Source organism: Octopus bimaculoides, chromosome 20 (assembly GCF_046866305.1).
Source record: "Octopus bimaculoides isolate indiv1 chromosome 20, ASM4686630v1, whole genome shotgun sequence".
Taxonomy (NCBI): Eukaryota; Metazoa; Mollusca; class Cephalopoda; order Octopoda; family Octopodidae; genus Octopus; species Octopus bimaculoides.
The window spans coordinates 8,844-27,948 of NC_142947.1; the positions used below are offsets into that span (position 1 = coordinate 8,844).

The 19,105-nt window shown below is 35.4% G+C and overlaps 1 protein-coding gene across 17 annotated transcripts in view; it reads right to left on the bottom strand.

The window, feature by feature from the left end:
* Nucleotides 1-2,831: 2,831 nt before the first annotated feature.
* The window catches only part of LOC106878297 (neural cell adhesion molecule 2), a 131,339-nt gene continuing 115,065 nt past the window's right edge, over nt 2,832-19,105 (bottom strand). For 13 of the 17 annotated variants that reach the window (XM_089337868.1, XM_089337860.1, XM_089337866.1 and 10 more), the window contains 5 exons: nt 15,059-15,275; nt 10,665-10,763; nt 6,398-6,436; nt 3,974-4,037; nt 2,832-3,860 (listed from right to left, as the gene is read on the bottom strand). In XM_089337868.1, the coding sequence (XP_089193994.1) occupies nt 3,849-3,860; nt 3,974-4,037; nt 6,398-6,436; nt 10,665-10,763; nt 15,059-15,275 (431 nt within the window). In that variant the 3' untranslated portion in view covers nt 2,832-3,848. The remainder of the gene's footprint in view (nt 3,861-3,973; nt 4,038-6,397; nt 6,437-10,664; nt 10,764-15,058; nt 15,276-19,105) is intronic. The other 4 variants (XM_052975237.2, XM_052975235.2, XM_052975236.2 and 1 more) reach the window with 1 other exon arrangement.

Genomic DNA, 19,105 nt, shown 5'->3' on the forward strand with positions numbered 1-19,105 from the left:
CATTTGTACACCCCAAAAACATATATGTCTACCTGTCAACCATGTGATGCTTACATCATATACGATACATACATATATGTGTATTTATGAAGACACGACTAATGTTTACATTTCAACTAATTAAAGATAATGAGGTTTATTAGCAAATGTAATTTACATACATCGTTAATATTCAGCATAATTTATTGTCTACACTTGGTAAACACTCAGAAAGTAAATGGGGTGGAATATGAAAGGGGTGAGGTGAGGGGAGATTATGGGTCCCCCCCCCCAATATGAGCATTAATAATAATAATAATAATAATAATGGTTTCAAATTTTGCCACAAGGGCAGTCATTGGGGGGGGGGGGGGGGAGAGGATAAGTTGATTACATTGACCCAAGTGTTCAACTGGTACTTAATTTATCGGCTCCAAAAAGATGAAAGCAAAGTTGACCTTGGTAGAATGTGAACTCATAACGTAGCGGCAGATGAAATGCCGCTAAGCATTTCGTCCAACATGCTAACAATTCTACCAACTTGCCGTCTTAATAATAATAATAATAATAATAATCCTTTCTACCATAGGCACAAGGCCTGAAATTTGGGAGGAGGGGAACACTGAGGCCGATTTTTGCCTTTCATCCTTTCGAGGTCGATAAAATAAAGTACCAGTTGCATACTGGGGTCGATGGTAATTGACTTAACCCATTCCCTGAACTTACTACCCTTGTGTCAAAAACTTGAAACCAATATTATTATTATTATTATTATTATTATTATTATTATTAATTAACAATAATAATAATATGTAGAATATGAAAGCCGAAGTGGTACCAATTGCGATTGGTGTATTTGGGTTGGTGAGAAAACCCCTTTAGAAACACCTTGACACAAATTGGAACCCCAATGTTGTAATTTACAATTATGACATTGTAAATTACAAGACTTTTAGGAACAGCAAATATCCTGCAGAAAGCACTGTCTATCTGAGGTTATATAACTTGATAAGAGAAGGGAATCAATTATACAATCCAATGTTAACAAGACTGTTACTGTGCAAATGAAAGAATAATAACAACAATAATAATAATAATAATAATGACGATGGTTCCTGATTTAGCAATTTTGATGGGAAGGGTTCAGTTAATACTATTCACTCCAGAATTAGACTGGTACTTTAAACCATATCAGTCTTGGAAGGACAAACAGCAGAGTTCACCTTGGCAGGAATGTGAAAAGCCCTAACTAAACATCATGAAACACTTCAAATGATTCTCTCCATCCATTGCTCTAAGGATTTCAAACAAAAGGAGAATGTGTGTGTGTGTGTGTGTGTGTGTGTGTGTGTGTGTGTTAGAGATGAATAAATCAATCCCAGCACTTGACTGCTAATTACGCTGACCTCAGAAATATGAAAGGCTAAGTTCACCTCGGCAAGACTTGAATTCAAAATATCAACAGAAGCAATTAAATACTGAAAGGGTTTTTCGTTTGACACCATAATTCTTGCGAACCATCATCCACTGAATAATAATAATGAGGATGATGACGATGATGATGATGACTTTCCGACTGAGGCGAAAGGCCATGAATTTCAGGGAGGGGAAAGTTGATTAAATTAACTCCAATACTTCACTTCCACATATTTTTTATTGGTCCCAGAAGGATGACGAAGGGCAAAAGTCAACAACATCAGCAAAACCTGAACCCAGAACATAAAGAAACAAGACTAAACATGGCAAAGCATTTTGCTAATACTTCAAAGGATTCACAGACAACCTAATGCTCTTAATAACTGAAGGCTGCTTAAGTATAATGCCACGTAACCACACACACACACACGCGCATATATATATTCAATACAAAGAAAGTTCTTTGAATAACTGAAGTGTCCAAGAAGCTGGTATTTTACCCAAAGTAGTCAAAGGAGTTGGAACAAGGAAGGAAATTCAGTATTCCTTAAGTTGGCAGTCTTAGTTATAATGTTCAACAATTCTGGAGACTCTGTGTGTGTGTGTGTGTGTGTGTGTTATAAATTATTCCATACTATACATAATTAATGACAATAAAACAAAACAAACAAACAAAAACAATTAATGAAATAAGGATTTCATTGACCAAATTTTCAAGAGAAAAACCAAAGGCTGAAACCCCAAAATAGGATGGAATGATATATTATATATATATATATATATATATATATATATATATATATATATATATACACACACACACATATACATGTATGTATATATATATATATATATATATATATATATATATATATATATATATATACATACATACACACACATGTATATATATATATATATATATATATATATATAAAGCATAAACATACATTTATATATAGTACACACGCACATATCATGATTGATATATATATATATATATATATATATATATATATATATATATATATTATATTAATATTTTAACACAAAACCAAGTTTTTGTATTTTACTTGTTCCTTCTTCCACTTCAGCAGAACACGTGGTTTCTATATGCAACATCATATTTTCCATGTTTTATTCTCAAAATTTACAACAAATGATTAAAAAAAAACATAGAGAAGGGTGAATGGAATTCAAATAATCAAAACTGTAACGAACATTTAAGTATCTAAGGTAAATTAAAGATTTTTTTCTTTTTGTTTTAACATTTAACAAAAATTAAAACAAGGATTCTTTTCTTTGCGCACATGTGTGTATGTGTGTTTGTTTACTTTTTAATGCATAAATTAATGGCTAAAAATAATGGAAAATCATGTCTTGGAGACATTTTATGATTTTTTTTTTTTTTTGAGGCTTAAAAATTAAACAAAGTATAGGCTTTACATTTTATTTTTCACCTGTTTCAGTTGGCCAAGCAGGCCATGCACATATATAAAAAAAAAAACATCATGAAAAGGACCATAAGAATATTGGTGAACAAAGATGGATAATGAAGAGAGAAAGATACAAGAAGAATTTTTACCGAAAAGCAAGAAAACACTAGAATCAATATTGTTATTATTATTATTTTTGAAACCATCAAATATGTTTCAGTAATAGCGTTTTTGGTTGTTTGGTCGGTTGCGTTGCGAAGTGTTGCAACTGCAAAAGAATTTCTTGGTTGTGCTTTTTTGTTTGTAGTGTTGTTGGTGTTCTTAAAGTTCTAATACTGTTTAATATCAGCAGGTCTTCAAAATGTTCTTTTTAAAAAATAAACTAAATGCTTTTAAAACAGTTGTGAAATTGTTGAAATAAAAGTAAAGAAAATAAATAGTTAATGATTCAAAAATATTAAGTATACAACTCTGTAACATTAAAAATTTTAAATGCTTACGTGTATGTGGAAGTATGTGTATATATATGTATGAGCATGCATATATATGCATATATGTATGAGCATACACATATATGCATGTTTATATGAATGTATATTGAAATATGCCTGTGTGCACACACACACACACACACACACACATATATATATATATATATATATATATATATATACACGCACACTTGTAAATAAAACAAATTGGTTCTTAGAAGTAGACAATAAAAGAATAGAAAAAAATGAAGAAAGAAAGAAAGAAAGAACTACATCTATAACAGAAGCTTCTAATGCAGGCCAGCTGTTACATAGTAGTCCTCTCCTTTGGAGTGGGTGGATGGGTGTGGTTGGTGGGGAGCTGGAGAATGCAAGGGTCTGGGCAGGGTGGGGGTTGGAGGGGTCGTGTGTGTGTGTGTGTGGATAAGAGGTAAACCACTAACTGACACTTTTCCCAAGCTTGCCGGAGGTGTTGGAGGTTTTAGCATTTAGTGCCAGTTAGGTGATGAAAATATGTTCACACCTTCTAGGATTCCTTCTGAAAGAAAAAAAAAAACAAAAACAAAAAAACAATTAGAACTGTATTAATTAAAGTATAAATAAATAAATAAAAAAACTAACAAATATGAAAGGAAGAGATAAAATACTTACAGACATAATATCTTCACATTTGGTGTCTTCCGTATTAATCTTATCTGTTTGATCTTTCTTTAAACTGCAAGAAAATAATTCACAAATAATTAGAAGCACTGCAGAGATTAACAACAATTTGGCTTTTCTGCCAATCAGCTTCAGTCCATATAATTCTAGTGTATACATCATGCCTATGTATTGTCTCCCTGAAAGAGTCGTACAGCTCTCATGTTTATATATCTATACACTTGTCTCCCTGAAATGGGTCATATTGGGGTTACCAGCATCATACCGCTTGACAGAAACCAGTCAATGTAGCAGAATTCCTTTTAGTAAATTCCTTTAGCATTTAAACAGATCCTATCCGACTCAGTTTTATGTTGAAACGGGTAAGATCTGGCCCCTCATACCTACCCTACAATGTCATTCTAAAAATGAACAATCACATCATCAAAATCTCAAAGCTAGGAAATTATGCATGATTAATTTAAGACAATGTGAATAAATAAGCATTGCATTCGACAGAGTAATCTGAATGCTGAATGGTTGAACCAATCATGGACAAACTATGGTTCTGTGTGTTACCGTGACATTTTTAGTAGCGAGGCCTGCCTGATAATGAGCCATGCTTCATGTGGCCCTTTCTCAAAAAAGGGTTGCCCATGCCTGCATTAAACAGTGTTCCTATCAGGTCGTAAGCTGCATCAGATTTATGAATTATTAAAAAGCAAATAGAAGTGGGGGGGGGGGGGACAAAACACCTTCAGTAACTAAGAGGAGGCGGAAAAATTATTATCAGGTAAAACATGTGAACAATGGCTGGGAATTTTACGAAGAAAAAAAAAACAAAAACTATCCAATTAAGTTGGTGGTGATGGCAGACAGGTGTGAAAAATAATGGTTTGATGCAATATGTTACGTAAAACTATCGTATTTCAGAGCTATGGTGGTGTATAAAGCCAAGGGGATTCATTAAAATACTGCAATTTGATGGAAATAATGCTCATTACATGCATACATATATATATATATATATTTATAAACACACATGCATATATATTGTAGAAATATGGACATATGCATGTATACACTCACATGTGTGTATACATGCTTATATATAGACACATACATGCACACACATTATTGACTTCAATATTTCAGCTTCACTAAACCTTAATCATGAAATCTGTAATGTATAGGGGGAGAAAAAAAAACTGTTAAATATTTAACTTTTCTGCACAAATTTCCCATTTTCTGCTGCACAAATTTCACACATTTCATGATTGAGGTTTATTGAAGCTGAAATGTGGAACCAATCTACTGCTGCCCCACTCCCCCCGTCCCACACCCCGCCCATCAGCCTTCGTGTTGGCTTTGGGTGCCGCCATTATCAACTCGGAAGATTTAATTACACAGAATTGCATCCAACCAAAATAAACGTCTCTAACAATGAAGCCAGGAGAATTACATTAGAAGAGGTTGTGATGGTCATGCCTGCTCCAAAGGAATTAATTTACAATAAAGGCACAAGATTTAACCAAATCTCTGTCAAATTACACTCTACAATATTCCAAAGAAAGGACACACCAGACAACATAGTCCTTGATAGACTGTACTTTAAAAAATGTGATCAGTTTTAAACAGGGCTGACCTACCTCTACCCATACACACATCCTGTTTTGAGGGGGCCACCCTACCACCTTACCATTACTATTTTTGTCTCTTTTCCAGCTCCACCTTCTTGCCTGTAATATAAGTAGTCATGGAGCCCCACCCGCCAAACCACCTACAGCAAGAAACGTGTTCTGTCTTGGCTCCTTCTCTCTTATTTTAATTCTTCATCCCATAGCCTATAAAACTACCTCCCTCTCTACTGTAGCCACATTCCGTCAAACAGGATCTTAATCTTGCAATCTGCATGGTGACATGACTAGGCTGGGTTGCATGAAGCAAAAAGCACTCAGCCCACTCTGCTAAAGTGGTTGATGTGCACCGGTAGGGGTGAGGCAGACATCTGTTTCCAATATTTTTAACAGCCTGGCTTGGAGAAAGAACATAAGCCCTTTCCTTGGCCTGGAGAAAGGACATATACCCCGAGCCTTGATTTTGAGAAAGGACACGAGGTTGGTCTTGGCTTTGAGGAAGAACATATGCCTCTGGCCTTCACAGGCCCTGCGTGACATACAACATCAATGTGGTTTATATTCCTTAGTCAAATCGTCCAACCCATGCTAGCATGGAAAGCGGACGTTAAACGATGATGATGATGAACAGCATCCAGTGGATGGCTATTGGTAGAAAATACATCAAATACATCACACCCTTTTTAAGACAGGTGAAGCTGCCGTTTCTCCCATGAAAGTTTTTTTGCTGGTTCATACAAGCATCTACTATAGGGGGGGGGGGGTAGATAACAATAAAACTAAAAACAAAACCACTTACTCATCATCTGTATCTTCGTTCTTCAAAGGCTTCTTTTCACTAGAAATAGAAAAAATGGAGAATAGAAGACAAAGAATTAATAATTGAATAAAAACACAAACAGGAACTTCACAACAGGAGAAAAAAACAAGACAAGGAATAAAAAAGTAAGGAAACATAAAATAAGAATGAAGTGTTTTAATGACATTTCAAAATGTAAATTTACTCAATAATCAATTCCTGCGTTAATGCTTTACCAAATAATATTTCTACCATTCTCCAGATGGTGGTTTAAAATTTATACATCATCATCATCATCATCCAACGTTAAAGGATGATAATGATGATGACACACACAAAACACATGTATACAAATATACAGATACATGTATACAGATATATACATACACACACAATCACAAAATATTAATCAAACTATAATAATAATACATCAATGTTAATACTACTAACATACAATAATAGTAGCAGACTTGTTTTATGCACAATCAGTTCTGCTAATCCATGTATGTGTGTGTGAGAGAGAGAGAGAGAGAGAGAGAGAGTGCACATACACATATACATAACGCACGTAAGTATATGTGTGTCCTACTGCTGGAACAAATTTTCATCTCCCTCCAATATATATGGTATTTCTAACACAGCAAGTCCACAAGAGAAGTTATCTCAAGGCAAATATTGCAGTAACTGGCCTATCAATAGTGTATGCACATCAAATATTACATATACACACACATATACATGTATATGTGTGTGTGAAGCTATATATATATATATATATATATATATATATATATATATATATACACACACACACACACATACAGGTGTACGTGTGTGTGAAACCAAATATATATATATATATATATATATATATATATATATAGGAAGATAAATAAATGCCAGGCTTGTGAAGAAATAGCTATATGAGAAAGACACTGGCAGAGACAACAACAGATAATTTACAATCTGACTGGTTCCATCAGTGACACCAGCCACACCTGCCACACCCTCATGATCAGATTATACAAAATACAGACAATCTAGAAAGAAATTGGATGCAGAGGTCAGAAAAGCATTCAAAGTTTTGAATACAAACAGTTCTGTGAGTTTTACAAAGTGGAAAAGAAAAGACAGATTCTTCAAAACAAAACATGCATCTTGCTTTATCAATATAGGAAGAAAGCCATCATTATGAAGCGATAGTTTAAAGCAGGGTTTCTCAACCATTTTTTACCAACGGACTCCTTTGATTTCTATTTTAGGCAGGTGGGCCCTCTTAGTCATTTGATGTTTAAAAAGTCCCTTTATATTTTTAGAATTTAATATTTGAGGGAATTGTATTAAAAAAAAATTGGTTAAAATATCTTGTGTAATGTAGAGGTGTAACCAACATACAGCACATAAATTTTAACCCCAAAATCTTACATGGAACCCCCAAGGATCATACGGACCCTATTGGAGAACCACAGGTTTAAAGCAACTACGCACATGTGTGTGTGACTATGTATCTACCCCTCAATATATATATTTATTTCGGAGGTGTACTTGCCAGGCAGCAGGTGATTTGATCTGAGACTCTGGTGTGTTGAAACTAAAACAATCTGTATGGAAGATACTTAGCCATTGAAAAAAATCACAAGGACTGTTAATGTCACTTCAACAATTATTACTCCGAGCTGCAGTAGAATCACAACAGCAGCCAGGCTGCAGTTGGTGCGACCAAATATTTTGATGCTAAATAACAAATTGAATGGTGAATGTATATTTTCCATGCAGCAGTTGCATCATCATCATCATCATCATCATCATCATCGTTTAATGCCTGCTTTCTATGCTGGCATGGGTTGGATGGTCTGATTGAGGTCTGGAAAGCCGGGAGGCTGCACCAGACTCCAATCTGATCTGACAATGTTTCTACAGCTGGATGCACTTATTTTCATCGTTCAACATTTACATACATATATATAAATGTGTATATCATCATTTAACATCCACCTTCTATGCTGGCATGGGTTGGATGGTTCGACAGGAGCTGGCCAGCCAGGAGACTGCATCAAACTTCTGTGTCTGTTTCGGTTTGGTTTAGATGCAGCTTGATTTCAGCAACATGTATTCAGAGTAAAAGAGTTTTTAGATCATTTAAACGTATGAGTGACCCAACTTACATACAGGAGCAGGGGAGTTTTTTTAGCTTCTTTTTTTTAAGCGCATCTTACATGCCAACAAATATTCTCTGTGTGTGTGTGTATTTGTATACAAGTGGAAAAATGTACAGTAAATACACAAACAAAAAGAAAAAAACATATAATGAATACACAGACAAATGGAAAAAGCGTGTACTGAGTGTACAAACGGACGGATGACAGACACACAAGGTCCCTAATTCCTCATCAGTTATCAACCAGGTGGTATTACTCAGTTTCGTGTGTTGTGTGTGTGTGTGTGTTTGTGTGCATGTGTAGCTGCCTGAAAGTCTATAAATCAGAAAAACCAACGCGAATATATAAATATGTAACACATTTGACAGAGTAATCTGAATGCTAAAAGCTTGTCGTCACAAATGAATAAAATCTACTACTGTGTATTTTTCTGTTGTGCAAATCTAAATACACCAAATCCACTCACAAGGCTTTGGTTGGCCTGAGGCTATAGTAGAAGACACTTGCCCAAGGTGCCATGCAGTGGGACTGAACCCAGACCATGTGGTTGGAAAGCAAGTTTCTTAACACACATATACATATATATTCCTTTAATTCTTTTACTTGTGTCAGTCATTTGACTGTGGCCATGCTGGAGCACCGCCTTTTAGTCGAACAAATTGACACCAGGACTTATTCTTTGTAAGCCTAGTACTTATTCTATCGGCTCTCTTTTGCCAGACTGCTAAGTTATGGGGACATAAACACACCAACATCGGTTGTCAAGTGATGTTAGGGGAACAAACAGACACACACACACATATATATATATATATATATATATATATATATATATATATATATACGACAGGCTTCTTTCAGTTTCTGTCTACTAAATCCACTTACAAGGCTTTGGTTGGCCCAAGGCTGTAGAAGACACTTCCTCAAGGTGCCACGCAGTGGGACTGAACTCAGAACCATGTGGTTGGGAAGCAAGCTTCTTACCACACACACACACACACACATATATATATATGTATGTATGTATAGTTTATTTTATTGGAACCTAAAATTTCACAAGCCATTACTCAGGGTTTAACATTTCCTAATAGCAGATCAGGATGAAATAAAAAGTAGCAACATAATACAAATGCAGGTCTAATTTGGTTCACAAGAGTGGAACATTTATGGACAACAAGGGGGACGTTTAGATAATTAAAGCATTAGGAAAGAGAAATAGAGATTAAGTAATTAGAAATTTAAAAAAAAGAAGAAAAGAAAAAAACAGGCAGATATATTGTTAAAAAGAGAAACTCATTTCAGACAATGAATCAGGTGTTATATTAGAACAACAAACAGACGACATCAACGACTTAAGACAAAAAGCTGTTATGACAATGATGAAGGGAAACAAGTTAATGTGCATGTGTGTGTATGTGTGTGTGTGTATATATATATATATATATATATATATATATATACACACACACACACACACATATTTATTTATATAAATATAAACACACACAAACATACACAAGGGTGTTAGAGAGAGGGGGATGTTATAAATGCAGATGCAATTGGTGAAAGCATAAATTAATATGGAAATATAAGGTTAGCTGAAGAGAGAGAGAGAGAGAAGACAAATTGCTTGTATCATAGTTTCCACACTTGGGGACAGATCATTAGCAAAACAGTTAACAAATATCAGCATGTTAGTTGAGATCTTAAATGCTGTAAGCACCAACACCAACCAGTTGCTCTGCCAGCAGCAAAAATTCACAAAGGAATTTTTTAAATCACCCGTCCAATTAACTGTGTACAGTCTTAATGAACTTACATCAATCTAATTACAAAGGGAAGGGGGGAACTTACAAGATTTAGATCTCACATCAACAATATATCTTGCAATAAAGAATGTAGAAAAAAAAAAAGAAAGTATATTTAATTTCGACAGTCAGTGGACCGAGACACAACGACGCCGTAAAATCATGCAATGCTCATTTCCAAATTCCAAAGTTTTTTTTGTTTTTTTTAATTGCTATTCTCGTTTGCATTGACAAATAAGCAGACGACGATGTGAAGGAGGAAGAAGAAGAGGAGGACGTGAGTGTGAAGGGACATCTTACTCTGTGACTCCCTCCTCAGTGGCCGCTTCCTTGTTCTCCTCTCCAGCTTGTTCTACCTCCTCTTTCTGTTGCTTGTCTGTTAGTAGAGTGGTCTCTTGACTAGCAGGGTAAGGAACGGCGCAGCAGCAGCGACGGCGGCGGTGGCATTAAATGAAATGGCACAAAGAAAGCGAGGGGCAAAGAAATGAATGAACAAGGTCAATGAATTATAATGTCAGTAATGGATGGTGAAAGAGGAAAAAAATTAAAAAAATTATAAAAAAAAAAAAACATTAAATAAAAACAAAAAAATAGATGAATAATGGAAGGAAGGAATACAAGAATAACAACAAAAGTAACAACAACACAATGACAAAACAACAGGGATTTTTCTTAATATTTCTTTTGATATCAACTGAAAAGATACTTGGTCCTTTTGAAACCAACCCCCCTCCCATGTACCACACCTGCCTGTCTTAAAATATATTTGATTCAAAATATTCCACCATAATTTCACCAAGTTATGTTCTAAACATCAAGCGAACCCTTTCATTGCAACATTTCTACTTAAATACACTCCCTTCCTTTCAATTAATTTTGAAAAAAATCTTTTTATCTTTTACCTGTTTCAGTCATTAGACTCTGCTCATGCTGGGACACAGCTTTGAAGAATTCTAGTTGAATGAATCGACCCCAGGATTTGATTTTTCTTTTTAAGCCTGATACTTGTCCTATCAGTCATTTTTACCGAACTGTTAATTTACGGGGATGTAAACACACCAACACCGGTTGTCAAGCAGTGGTAGGGGGACAGGCACAGAAACACACACACACATATGTATATACATGATGGGCTTCTTTTAGTTTCCGTCTACCAAATCCACTCAAAAAGCTTTGGTTGGTCCAAAGCTATAGTAGAAGACAGTTGCCCAATGTGCTACGCAGTAGGACTGAACCCAGAACCATGTGATTGGGAAGCAAACTTCTTACCACACAGCCACTCCTGCTAAGAATTTAGTAAAATAACTTTGGTCATTATTAAGTTGGTCTTTGGAAAATAAATTTTGATGGAAGGTTTTAAATTCAGTTCACTTTAAGACAAGAAGTTTGTACAAGAGAACTATGAGTGGTCTGAGCAGGTTGGTATCAAAAAGAGAAAAACGGTAATTTTCTTTTTTTCTTCTTTTCACAAAATTCTTCCAAACTTTTGGTTATTTACAAAATAATTGAAACACATGAACAGAGTAGTATTTAATTAAAAATATGGACAGGAAATTCTAGCAACTGAAAACTGAAGGACGTGCATATTTTAAAAGTAAACGACTGCCACTAGCTAGAAGACAACTTAATTTTGATTCTAACTGACAAGTTATTTCGTTAAGCATGTCAACGATGAAGTTACAAGCTAGATGACACGCTGATGTGTTTTGCTGCACAAACAGTGGAGCATCTATTAACACTACATACTTGACAGTACTCTTATCAGTTCATCAAATGGAATTCTGTTTAACCTTTGCAACTCTAATAGACTCTAATAAATAATTCTAATAAAAAGCAACCAGTATGCTTTAGAAATGACTGCCACTATATCAAAAGTTCCAGTTTATACTCCTGAGTGCTACAGAGATATGTTCTGTATTATATACAGCAGTAAATGAAATAAAAAGAAAATGTATTTATTGAGAATTATCTGCCAAAGAACTCCCCCCAATGCACAGATTTACCATCTGAAAATGATAACTTCCTGTGTTCTCCTTTGATATTTTATTGAAATTTACATAAAATTATATGATAAAAGTTTAAATTATTGTTGTTATTTTGTTATGCTAGGAAAAAAAAAAAACTATCAATTTTCTAAATTTTCATAAATAGTTAATTTTGAAAAAAAAAAAAAAAAAGAACAAACAACAACAAAACTGTAGGGAGGCACCACATGAAAGGAACTCTGGTGAATTTTCCTATTGTAGATGAAGTATTTCGGTGATTGAGCTGTAATCAACTGTAGAAAAACAAGCATCTCTTTGCCAATGAAAATCAATGCAATGTAAATATGGAGCGGAGACCCTGTCAATGAACCTATTGTTTTATATGGCTTTTGTCTAAAAATGACTATAATAACTAAAGATTATTATTATTTGGTGCAAAATGGGTTTGGTAAGCAAAGTATTAAGTTCATTTCATCAAGAGGGGAGTCTGTATTTATGCTAAGTTGATCAGCAACATCTTTTATTTCTACGTGTGCTGTTCATTGCCATTTTAACCAGAATCCAGCAGAGACGATGCTTAACCCATTCCCGCTATAGTGGGAATACGGCATGACAGGATTAATACACAAGGAACAGTTAAAGAAGATCCAAAAGTATTGGTTTACAACCAGTCAATGATTACAAGTCGGAGCTGTAAATATAATCAACAACAACACGCAAACCTGCAAAGATGCAGAGTCAAAGGTTAGATGCTTATTATTATTATTATTATTATTATTATTATTATTCTTTTTCACACTGACATAAAGGCTATACGAGGATTAGAGAAGCAATGTCTTAAAATTCAAAACACAGTTAACAATTTACAAACACATTATTAGTTAAAATAAATCTAAGTGGAAAAGTATTCTCACTCTCTCACCATATATATATATAAAAAACACATCTACAAACATACTTTAGATATATACATAAATATATGTGTGTGTATGTATGTATACACACACACACACACACACACACACATATACACATACAAAATATTTTAATGAAATTATAACAATTTCCAAATGCTTACAATAAAGAATAACATAATAAACAATTTCTCTGGAAGAACAAAGTGAACATTCAAAGTTAAAAATATAAACACAAGACAAGAACCGGAGATTTAGCAACGCAATATGTGGTACAACACGCACACAGAAGGAGAAAGAAAGTAAAGTAGTACAGTGGGAGCCAAAATAACTAGAACATTCTCTGGTAGCATCAATGCTGTTTGGTATGGCTGGAGGAATTGGAACTATTGGTAGTTGGTGAAATTATTGCAATCTTCAGTTGACAGATTATGAAGAGAAAGTTCTGTAGTGCAAGGAGGGTGAAAAAATATGTTAGAGAATGATCTCAAAGGAACTAATTTTAAGATTTTCCTGGGTCTTATTTTCTAAGAAAATGCAGTTGATAAGGCGAAACTGACTTGCTATGATTTGAACTCACAACATACAGAGAGCAAACTAAATAAAATAGATATCTGGGCTGATATGTTATTGTCTTTGCCATCGGCATTAAAAACATTGGTAACATAACCAGTTTTAGATGAATACAATGACTGAGAATGAAGTATTTTAGTTCGTTCCGTTCAATTTTTGTCATTAAATTTTTATTAAAAAATGCAAAATTATGAAACAAAAAAAAAACACCCCAACCATAACAAAACAAAAAGAAATTTTCCTAAAATATGAAATGTTTCTTTAATAGTTTTCTTGTTAACTCCAAGTAATTTATCACAAAGAGCTTCTCTAGTTCATGTACAACAACTACTACTACTACAACAACAACACTATGGCAAAAGAATTCTAAATAATTGCATCTGTTTAGAAATCCATGTTTGTATTAGCAAAAGACAGCTGTTGGAGACGCATGTTACATTATATTAAACATTAACCGATATCTTTTTAAAGAGCTAACATTAGTGCGTGCATACACACACACACATGTACATGCATGTATACACACAGCTTTCATTTTTTTTACTGATTTATCAATTAATATCTGCTTCATTTTCAGCTCCCATTCTCCCCACCACCACCATACCTGCTGTGGTACAACAAGCTCTTAGTCTTTAACCAATTGTATCATTCATCTTTCTCTTATCAGCCATCTTATCATTTCTATTACCATTCATCCTTCTACAATGACACACAGACCCCCCCCCCCTCCTCACAACTCATTACTTCACATTACAAACTCATTGTATTCAATGCCCTTTCATGTTTTCTTTCAGCCGCAAAGGGAACTGCTGAATAACAGAACACCCTAACCTAATACCAGCCATCCATCCATCCATTTTCTCTGTTCACTATTCCTGCGAGGCTTGTGGGGGTTACAGTACTCAGACACCTCTTCTGTAGGGTCCTATCAGAAGCAGTAGCCATGATGATTTCCAGCTGGATTCCAAAGCGTGACCAATCTAAACAATGGATATTATCCAACCATTTCATTTTTGGTCTACTCCTGGTCTACCTATGTCCCCTGTTGGTTGGCTTGACTTGAAAAATCTATACTGTGACCCTTTCCTGTGACATTCTAATCACATCTGATGCCAACACCATTATTAAGTCCTATCGTGTAAGCAGACCTACGTCAGTGCTGCAGAAGCAGGAAAAACAAAACAAAAAATAATAGTAGGAGTCAAGATCATTGGATACATACCTCGCACCAGCCTCCACATCTGTGGACTTGTCCTTGGCAGAAGACCCTTTCTTGCAGGTGCTAACCAAAAACATTGTAACACCTTTCTCAAACTTGAAGTAACAAATCAAGTCGAGTATTATAAGGATAATTAAGATCAACGCAATTATCAAACCAGCAACTCCTCCGGAACTGATTCCAGTCGAAGCAGCAGTTAACGGAACTTCCTTGTTCTCTACTAAAATAGAAAAGAAACAGATAAATATTCAAATGACAGTTAAAAGGAAAAAATAAATAATAACTCAATCAATATTAACAATGATCAATGACATAACAATATCAGCAGGGGGGTGGGAGAAAATATTGAAATTACTATTGTAATATGTTGGCCTAGTGGTTAGGGTTGTTTGGCTCTTGATCGTTAATGTCATGGATTCAAGTCTTGGACTGGGCAATGTGTTATGCCCTTGAGCAAGGCACTTCATTTCAGCTTAGTCTAGTCTACTCAGCTGTAAACGTGTGCAAGCCCTCTCTCATATTCCAGCTGCCAGTCTGGATGTTGTATGGGGCCAACAGTGGGAAGGCTGAAGGAGGGTGTCTATGTCTGTATATCTGACTACACAAGCACCTAAAACACTTAGCAAATACATGGTGTGTGTTACTATCAGGTTATATTGACTCGTGGAACCCAGCTAGCGCTTTATACAACAGAACAGTTATAATAGGAATGGTTTACACGGGGGTAGGGCCAATGATTTTTACAGGGGGTGTCGGTGAGGTTGGAAGGAAGAAAGGAGATACTTAAACTAAGACTGGACAGCTGGCTTGAATGGGGAAAGGGAGTGCGGGCACAGCTCGTAAAAACACCCCCAAAACTAGAGCTGAGATGGGGAGGGTGTGTGTATTAAACTGGGAAATGGAGTAAGTTGTCCTCAAGTGGCTTCCTAACAGTTTCCACTAACCAAAAAAACACTCACAAGGCTTTGGTCAGCTTAAGGCTACAGTAGAATACACTTGCCTAAGGTGATGTGCAGTGGGATCAAATTGAAATGTTCATAAGTGTAAAGGGAACATCTTAATTCCAGTCTCACTTGTCTTAACCTCAGTCTTATAATCTCACCTGTCTTAACCTCAGTCTTACCTATGTTAAAAGTTTTATAGTCTCACAGCCATGCTTGCTCTATATATTTCTTGTATAAGAATATCTGTAGGTTTGATGTCCTGTTTTGTTTTGTTTTTTAATTTTTAAATAGAAAAAAATAAAAAGTAGGAGATAGTGTTTATTTACAAAAGATCTTACATAATTTTACTGCAGTAAATAACTAGATATATTCATCGTCAATAACAAAGAATTTGGGGGGAAAATCAAATGTTATAAATTTAAACAACGTCACCATCACCATCACCATTTTATGCCTGCTTCGCAAGTTGGGTGGTAAGGCAGCATCCAATGGGTTGAAGGATCATGTTTCAATTTGGTGTCTCAGTTTTGACACAGTTTCTGCGGCCGGGTGCCCTTCCTCATGCCAACTACCAGACGCTCTACAGAGTGGTACCAGTGCTACAGACACTGACAAGTTCTCAGAGATACAGGATTAAAGGTAACCCTTGGCTCTCAACCTTATGCTTTTTAGACTAAAGGGCCCTCTCAATTTACAAAGAAACTCATTTTTGTTTTCTCTTTTTTCACTCATTAGACTGCGACCATTCTGTAGTACAGCCTTGAAGAGGGGATGAACTCCAGGGCTTATTTTTATTTTAAACCTGGTACTTACTACATCAATCTCTTTTGCCAGACTGCTAAGTTATGGGAATGTATACACACCAACACCAGTTGTCAAGCAGTGGTGGGTCAAACACAAAGAGAATAAAGGGACAGACACACACCCATATATATATATGGCTGCCATGCTGGTGGCACGTAAAATGCACCATCTGAACATGTTCGATGTCAGGTCCATCTGACTGGCTCCCGTGCTGGTGGCATGTAAAAGGCACCCACTACACTCTCTGAGTGGTTGGCGTTAGGAAGGGCATCCAGCTGTAGAAACACTGCCAGATCAAACCATCCAACCGATGCCAGCATGGAAAACAGATGTTAAACAACGATGATATATATACACACACACACACTGGGCTTCTTTCAGTTTCCAGCTACAAAATCCATTCATAAAACTTTGGTTAGTCTGAGTAGAAGACACCTGCCCAAGGTTCCATACAGTGGGAGTGAACCCAGAACCATGTGGTTGGAAAGCAAGCTTCTTACCACACAGCCATGTTGAGTATTTGTACACAACTGTGATGTAATTTAGAGTTGTAACATAAAAAAATATATATCTGAAATAAATATAAGTAATATTTAACATGAGCAGGAATAACTAAACTGGGTTTATATGGGACATTCAATAACATACTAGATGTGTCTTTATTAGTGTTATTTAATGAAAATGTTAATTACTGTATTATGTGGAGATTAGAGTAAGCGAAGCAGATAACATAATGGTTTAGAAATTTGGCTGAATACATATCCCATGTGAAGACAAGAACTGTAATGTTTTGAATGAAACCCTTTCTTTAGAAGGGGAACTATCAGATAGAGAGATTAATTGATTCTTTTGAAGTGTCCACTAATGAGAAATTAATAATGTATAATAATTAGTAATTCAGAGACATGATGCATTAAAGACCAACTACTAATGTTTTGCTGGGGTGAAAAAAAAAAAAAAAAGTTGTAATGTTAAAACTTCTTTAGTGATCAATAATGAATAATAATCTAATTTGTTAATCAGTAGGGGAGTAGTGGTGTGTAGGTTGAGGCCATTGACATCTGCATACCTTTCTTCGATAATAGTGACACTAATGTGGCAAACACCTAGTCTGATCATCTACAGGTCAATGACCACTGCAAAAAGGTGAAGGGGAAGAAACAGGATCCGACCTGAATGTTAGTATCCCACAGGAATCCAAGGACCGGCTAATAGTGAGTTGACCCAAGGGCGAGCTGACACCGACAAGGACCCAAGGGCAAACTGACACCCAGAAGGACCCAAGGACTAGCTGATAGTGTTAAACAGCATGGTGTACCAGTGTTATTAGCCATGAGCATCTAAGGTCAAGGTGGTAGTATCAAACCAGATCGTGTAATAAAACAGGTTGCACGTTTACGACTAAATAATGATTGTGATAAACACAGAGCAGAAAGAAAGAACAGAAGGAAGGAAGGCAGCATTTAGTAGACTTGAATAAATAAAATTTCAGCATTAATGAGAAATCCGAGAAAATAAATAGCTTCAGGTAAACATTAAACAACATGAAAAACCACGCAATAGATTTAATTAATACAAAGCTCTTAAATACAGAGAGGTGTGTGTGTGTGTGTGTGTGTGTGTGTGTGTATATACATACACACAAACTTTGATGGCATAAAAGACATACAGGTATATTAGATGCACCTGAATTTCAGTAATGCATATTCAGGAAAAAAAAAAAGACTTTTAGCGTATTAAAGCATTTAATATAGGTCCAACTTTGCATATAGGACCTGGAATGCGTTTTTTTTTTTTGTGGGGTTGGGGGCGTTTTATATACCATCAATTACGGTATGTGTGTGTGTGTGTGTGTGTATATATACATGAAGGAAGAAATAATATAAAAGCTGCCAATCTTTGACAATCAACACATTAGATGTTAGTCACTGAAACAATAAATGTTAGCAAAAAACAGAAAGAGGAAACGTAAAATACTTTGAAAAGAGATTCCACCTCTCCTGTCATCCGTATCAACTTGTTTCGTCCCTATATCTTCCCTAGTATTTTTATCGTATTAAAAAGAGTTTTCACCTACAAAAACCGTTTTCTTCTTATAAAAAATTTGTCATCTCATCATAATAGTTCCCTTCTAACGAAAACAGTTATTTTCCTACTAAAGCAGCTTTTGTCTTCATATTAAAACAGATTTCTTTCTATGCCTGTCACCATTCACAGCTCAATGGTATGTTTTCTACACCAATTGTCAACAAGGAGAATTCCTCTCCTGCAACAATTTCAACAGTGAAGGTCTTCCCATGCT